This window comes from Schistocerca serialis, chromosome 4 (assembly GCF_023864345.2).
Source record: "Schistocerca serialis cubense isolate TAMUIC-IGC-003099 chromosome 4, iqSchSeri2.2, whole genome shotgun sequence".
Lineage (NCBI taxonomy): Eukaryota > Metazoa > Arthropoda > Insecta > Orthoptera > Acrididae > Schistocerca > Schistocerca serialis.
In genome coordinates, this window is record NC_064641.1 from 681,252,719 (window position 1) to 681,260,485 (window position 7,767).

A 7,767-nucleotide genomic window follows, 5' to 3' on the forward strand; every position below is an offset into this window, starting at 1 on the left:
CGCCCCTGATTAAGAACTTGTAATATGTCAAAAAAATCGGTTTACTTTCCAACGCAAACGAAAACGCGAGAACTGTGACTATTAGATATTAAATTTACACGCAGAAACTCAAGAAACTAAGCTATTAAAGCACACAGATGATACAATAAAATTCGCTCCTGGTTAGGAACTCGTAAATGTCACAAAAGCGGTTACTTCCCTGTTGCTCTGTCTGTTTCGGTCGGCTGCTGCTGCCTGACTGACTACTAAGCGACTGTAGTTCCTTTTCAGTTCCGCGATCGACATTCGTATGACGATTGAAAGCAGGGACAGTGATACGATCTTCCGTGGTGAAACAACTTCGGAAGACCGAATTCAGTATTTCGGCCTTCTCTCTGTTGTCTTCCGTTTCGGTGCCGGTGTGGTCGCTGAGAGATTGAACAGATGATTTTGGCCCGCTTACTGATTTTACATACGACCAAAATCTCTTAGGGTTTTTACTTAGGTCGGCTGACAAGGTCTTGTTTTCAAAATCACTGAACGCTTGTCTCATTGCTCTCTTTACGCTCATTTTCGCTTCGTTCAGCTTTTGTTTGTCAGTTAGGGTTTCACGGCCATTAAACCATGGTGGATCTTTCCCACCCCTTAAAACCTTACGAGGGAGATACTTGTCTAGGGCATATTGTACGATGCCCCTGAATTTTTTCCATTTGTTCTCCACACCTTCGTCCTCATCACCGAATATTTGATGCTGAGTGCTGAGATATTCTGAAAATTGTATCCTGTCACCCTTGCTGAGCAATAACATCTTCCTACCTTTCTTAACGTTCCTTGTAGGACCCGTCGTTATAGAAACTGTCACAGCCTTATGATCACTGATACCTTCCTCTACGTAAAATGATTCGGTAAGTTCAGGTCTGTTTGTTGCCAAGATGTTATCCTCACGACTTGGTTCCCTAACTATCTACACGAGATAATTCTCGGACAGGACATTCAGAACAATGCCACACGAATCCCTGTCTGGCACCAGTTTTGATGGCATGACACTCCCAATCTATACCTGGTAAGTTGAAGTCACCCCCTAATACAACGGCACAATCAGGTTCTGTTTGAAGCGCTCTACAATTACAGATCCTGACCCAGCTGGTCTATAAAAGCATTCGATCAACATTTTGGACAGTTCTTTGATACACAGTTTCACCCAGATTAATTCACATTCGGAATCCGTGATAAAATCGCTAGATTTTATCGAATTTTTTACTGCAATAAACACGTCGCCACCATTGGCGACTAACCTATTCTGACGATAAACATTCCAATCTGAACTTAGTACTTCGTTGTCACTGACGTCTGGTTTAACCAGCTTTCTGTTCCCAATACTATCTGTGCATTATAACATTCAGTAAGCGACACTAAATCTGGGACGTTTCCTTAGATGCTCCAGCAGTTTACTAAAGTCATATTAATGTTTTCAGTCTCTGATCTGCGAGAACCAAGATTCTCCGAGGTCGCTGCTGCTGATTTAACAGGCAAATCGTGTTTGCTCCCAAGAGAGGGGTCCTGTAACCTAAAAATGCCCCATGTGCACGTCACTCGTATTCCACTACCCTAGTAGCCGCTTCCTGCGTGTAGTGCACGCCTGACCAATTCAGGAGAACCCTAGAATTCTGCGCCCGATAGCGAAGGTCGAGAAATTCTCATCTGATACCGTCGAAGAAAAAAAATGGCTCTGAGCACTATGGGACTCAACTGCTGAGGTCATTAGTCCCCTAGAACTCAGAACTAGTTAAACCTATCTAACCTAAGGACATCACAAACATCCATGCCCGAGGCAGGATTCGAACCTGCGACCGTAGCTGTCTTGCGGTTCCAGACTGCAGCGCCTTTAACCGCACGGCCACTTCGGCCGACATACCGTCGAAGAGTCGTCTGAACCTCTGGTTTAGATCTTCCACTCTGCTCCAAATCAGAGGACCGCGATGAACCCTGGTACGATGTTACAAGTAGACAGCTGAGCCTGCACCCCGCGTGCGTTGCTAGTTGCCTTTACCAGCCAGGCCGCCGAAAGGAGCCGAGGATGGCCTGAGAACCCAAGCGGCACTCCTCATTCGTGGCAACCTGTACCAGTACATCCAGCCGATTGCAACCATTGCGCCCGTTAGCCGCCGGCATCACGGATGATACCTCCCGGCAAACATTCCGAATGCACTTTGGAATTCTTTCCCGTCTTGCTTGCTATCTCCCTGAGGGGCTCCATTAGCCGCCTAACATTGGAGCTCCCAATGACAAACATACCCACCCTCTGTACTTTTCCAGATTTGGCAGGAAAATCGACCGCTGCCCAACAGGAGAGGCATCCCGTGCCGGCTCAGAGTTATCATCAACAATGGGTAGCACCTCGTACCTGTTGGTAAGACCTACGGAGCCAGGCCCCACGGCCAGCTCCCTCTCTCGCCTTCCGAAGCCACCACTGTCTGCCACTCTGGAATTAGGACGGACCGGTCATATGTTGCGTATCAGAAGCCGTAGCGACGTCCGGGTCACCAGGGGATTCCAGTGGCACCAAAGGTGTCGCAGGTCTCGTCACCGGCGCCAACTTTGAGCATTAGCTAGGAGCTTGTCGACGCGATGATAACCAACGCAGCATCCAGCTGTGTTGACGGACAGCAGCCAGCTCTCCTTGTATCCCTCACAAAATGCACAGTCCCTAGCCATATCGTACTGTGTATAAAATAGATGTAAGGTCTCAAATGGCGCTATTGAGCTTGAAATGTATACGAAATACACCAAAGAAGAATAAAGTAACATTAAAAATTGCTGTGCAGATTTCTCACTGTACTCTGAGGTCGCAAGCTATTAAACAGAAATAAATTTCTCGGCTCAAGTTGATGTATTTACAGATACCTTTTATTAGAAACCCTGTTTACCGAAAAGTTACTGCACGACATAAATATCAAACTAGAATGCACTGATCTAAATTGTATGCTGTCTACTAGTACAAAACTAAAATTTATTGGCGTGACGGAGTTTCTGGCGACGGGAAAAGTTACACTAGGAATCTGATGATGCCCCAAAAGGGTGAAATTCATCATTGACATTAAATAATTTCGCAACCGCAACTTTTTTCGTTCTGAAACACTAATTCCTGTCCTCTGTTTGTTCACCATCTCCAACACCCCTCTCATTTTGTTGGCAACCTTTTGTAAGATCTAGCATAATCGCCACTTTTCTACTTGACTTATATTTATACAGATCTTCAGAACTGGTTTCACCATTTCTAAACAAATTTTAATGAATCTAATTTAAAAACGTCATCAGAAGCAAGTACATATTCCGCGCTTCGACAGTATCAGTAGGGAACTCGACACATACCTGAGAGGGCCGCGAATACCTGAGGCAACCTCCTGCGTAGAGCAGACGGTCTCCCCATATTGCCGCTGGCTGCTGCCGCTCAGTCGCTGAAACAGTTGTATATCCAAGTCTTGATATCACAGTAAATGTGAGACCAAAAGCAGTGGAAAAGCTGCTGCTGCAGTTATTTGAGTGTGAAGTGTTAGTTTTATTATGTATCTTCAAAGTAGTTATGAAGCGTGTTGAGAAGTTTTTATTGCATTCCCTAGATACGATCAGTGGAGTCGTCTGCTGCGCCAACATCGGTTATGTTCCAGTGACATTCATCTACATCTGTTGTGTGAACAGAAAGAGAGGACACTGCAGGAACAACATCTGTTATATTCCGGAAATTCTCACTATGACCTCGTAACTCTCTCTAAGACGTCTCCTACCTTCCAGTTTTTTGGATTTCTTGCTTAATCTTCTGTCACTCCAAATGATTCTTTTCATACATTATTCTGAGACCCTTCGCTATTACGAAAGAAAGGTCATACGTTGTTAGTGTTCAAATGAACATCGTCAGATTTATCGGAAATCAAAACAGTATCTTTCGATCTGTTTTCATACTGCGCGAAGTTTCGAGACAATAATTGCAACTGACAATAATTTCAAAATAATTATGGTGACAAAGAAACTTACCGAGGTGTTATACTCTTCACTGGTAATTTGTGTTGGGAGAGACTGACAGACCAGACCTACAGTATTCATTAGTGCCTGGTAAGTGGATAGGTTTACCTGAGTTGCACTCTATACGCTTCGCTATACGCTTTGCTCAGTATACGTTTTTCAGTATATTTATTTTTCTAATTATAGGTTAAAAATCTGTATTTTAGTAATAATACGGCTCAGTATTATGAGAGGGTGAGTCAAATGAAAACCTTAAATTTGTAATAACAAATCGAAATTTCGCGTCGTTATCCTGTAAATTGGTAAGCGTGCTACAAACAGCGTGCAGAATGGCCTGTAGGTGGCCGCGTAGTGCAGATGCAAACATACCGTCGCAGTATCAGTATAAAGATGGCCGCCCCACTTGCGACTTGCATCAGGGAAGAACAGCGTTCCGTTATTCGGTTTTTGCGTAGTGAAGGTATGAAACCTGTTGAAATTCATCGACGAATGAAGGTTCAGGAGGGTGATGCATGTTTGTCACAGCAGTAAGTCTACGAATGGAGCAGGAAGTTCGAAAATGGTGTGACTTCAGTGGAAGATGCTCCTCGTGCAGGTCAGGTACGAGTTGTGACTCCACAGAACATTGCAGCAGTTGAAGCCATAGTGAAGGAAAATCGCCGAGTGACACTGAATGACATTGCAGCATGTTTACAAATTAGTCATTGGTCAGCACACCACGTTGTACATGATGTGCTCCAGCTTCACAAAGTGTCTGCAACATGGGTGCCACGGCAGCTGACTCCTGAAATGAAAGAACGACGTGTTGATGCTTGTGAAGAACTTCTTCGGCGCTTTGAACGAGAAGGTGATGGCTTCCTAGCAAGAATCGTTACTGGAGACGAAACCAGGGTTCGCTTCCACCAATCGGAAACGAAGAGAGCGAGCAAGGAATGGCGCCATTCCTCATCACCAAAATGGAAGAAATTTCGAACAGAATCATTAGCAGAGAACGTTATGCCGATTCTCTTTTGGGACGAAAAAGGCGTCATTTTGGAGAATTACATGCCTAGAGGGACCACAGTGACGAGTGCATCATACACATATCTCCTAAAAAATCATCTGCAGCCTGCAATCAAATCAAAGCGACGTGGATTGCTGTCAGCAGGTAACCTTTTGCAACATGACAATGCAAGGCCCCACACTGCCCGTACAACAGTTGCAACAATCACAGACCTACATTTTGAGTGTCTTCCTCATCCACCATACTCACCAGACCCTGCCCCAAGTGATTTCCATATGATTGGACCACTCAAAGACGCAATGGGAGGAAAGAAAATCCATTCTGATGACGAGGTACGCCACGCGGTGCATGAGTGGTTGCGCGGACTACCAAAAGAACTTTTTTTTTCTAAAGGAGCACTGGAGGACTTGCATTGAGCGTGGGGGAGAGTATGTTGAAAAGTGATACAGCTTTGTACCACTTCTGCACAATAAATAATACTTTAAAAAATTTAAGGTTTTCATTTTACTCACCCTCGTATTAGGAAGTAACAGAACAGTACTTTTCTTTCCTGGCGTCTTACTTTAAAGAAGAACTAGAGCAATAACAGATTATTTAAGCTGACAACGGTCAGTTACATGCATTTCACTACATCTTCTCCACATTCACAGAGAATTGTATCGGCCGGAAGAAAGAAAAAGTTTCTTTTCCCCCTCTACAGTATCAGTTTAATTGTTCAGTTTATTTCAAAGTTCCTTATTTCGATTTTTCTCTTACAATAAATTTTCAAGGCTAGAATGTATCATACATTCACTATATCATTAATTTAGCCATACTGTCAAACGAGACATGGAAAAAAGTTTATACTTATTATTTTCAGGGTTACATTATTGTATGATACTTTTCATTATGAGTGCAGAACACTGAAAATCCACGACGGATAATACGTACGTTGTAACATTTTATCACGAAGTACAACTCCAGTTGAAATTTTCGTTCCAGGTGTCACCAAGTATTTGTTCCACTCGTACACGTTTCTATTATGAGTTTTTACTACCTATTTCAAAATTTGTTTTGCAAAACGGTAATTTTTACTTGATTTTTAAGATCACCTTTCTCTTTCACCAACATACTCAAGGTAATCGCAACAGCATTGCACAAGAAGTAAAAGAATACAAAAATATTTTTGGTGTTCCTTGATTCAATTACAATTTAAGATGCTCCAATCATAAACTATAAAATTTTCAAACACATTGTCACTGACCATGTTATTTGTCTACAAATAACCATCTTATAAAAAGAGATCCTTTTTCTATTGTTGGCAAATTCGTAACTTAGTTTCACGAACGCACAATTCTATAATTCCTAAACTCTTATATTTATCACATTTATATGGATACTATCCTCGTAAGCAACTCCTGATGCTCCTTGTCTTCAGTAGAAAGTTCTCACACAGAAATACCGAAACGATATTTTTAGATTTTTAGTTTCTAGACCTGCATATTCCTTGACGAACACCACACAGTGTAAAGGTCGATCCCAAACCAAATGAAGGTTTCTCGAGTGGGATCTTATTCTACCTTTAGTGGTAGTCTAATCGTCTCGTCTGATTTAGTAACGTAATGTGAGTCTTCTTTTCTCTGGCCTTGTCACTTGTCAGTCAGACGGTACGCATGTTAATCTGGATTTGCCAGTGTCAGTGATAGGGCTTGGCAGGATGCCCTTCGTGTCACCAACCCCTCCCCTCCAGGATTAAATTTGTTTACCCCCAACCGTCTGCGTCTAACGTTACATAAAAAACTGTGAACGTTTTCGAAATATTTGTGAACCATGAAATTTGCAGCGTGATGTTGATACCAGTGGAATGTGAGAAACCACTGAAAAACCATATCTAGGCTGGCCGACACATCGGGCCTCTCATCGGGTGGAATCGATCCGAAGCTGGGGCGCATCCCCGAATCCCGGAAGCGGCAAACAAATGCGCTCATCTACCTGGGTGAGTCAGTAACATAATGTGAGTAAACGATTAAAACACATTAAAACACAAAGTCATTGTTACATAATTTCGCGTAACGTCTGCCTGGAAAAGTTCGAACACATATACAGAAAAGGATAAGAGCTCACTTGTAGAAAAGTACAATACGCACCTGTGATGAAAAATTTTATTTCTTTTAGGGTAATGAAACTTATCGCTTAAAAGTATGACATAAATCTGAAATTATTGAGCTTACAGTTTCCAACTACGAAATCTAGAAATGCAAAGATCTGAATGTTAATCTAATAAATTCTGCTTTGGGCACATTGCTGATAACCCATGCTGTCAGTATTATATACGAATGAAAACCTTTAGAACATATTGCATTGTTATGATTCCTGTGGAGATATGAGTAAGAGGGCAAAGGGCTTTTGGGGACATGGCATGACAGCAAAAGGCTTTCGGCACCATCACTGCGAACTGATGTGTCCCCAACTTGGCGGCACTCCAGTCGTTGCATGGCTGCTACCACAACAATTTGAGGAAGTCTACGCTGGGCAGCGCTACAGGCGGTAGGCATTTTGTTCTCGTAGTTCCTTCTGTGTACCTCAGAGCCGCAATCTTGCTCTGATAGCGCAGTCTCTGGTACCTGCCCCACGATCTTGTTTTCATTGTTTACTTTATGTACCGGAGAGCCATCGTCTCTCTCTCTGCTAAGTTGACCTGTTTACTGTGAAAGCTTTGCAATATTATTGTGGCAGTGCTTTCTAAGTACCCAATGATTCACAATGTATAAATTGGTTAATAGCCG

General features: G+C 42.8%; 1 protein-coding gene across 1 annotated transcript in view; it reads right to left on the reverse strand.

The window, feature by feature from the left end:
* LOC126474685 (facilitated trehalose transporter Tret1-like) overlaps positions 1 to 3,409 on the reverse strand; it is a 57,922-nt gene extending 54,513 nt beyond the window's left edge. Inside the window, exon 1 of the mRNA XM_050102164.1 lies at positions 3,352 to 3,409. Coding sequence (XP_049958121.1) covers positions 3,352 to 3,409 — 58 coding nt within the window. The remainder of the gene's footprint in view (positions 1 to 3,351) is intronic.
* Between the last annotated feature and the right edge of the window lie 4,358 nt (positions 3,410 to 7,767).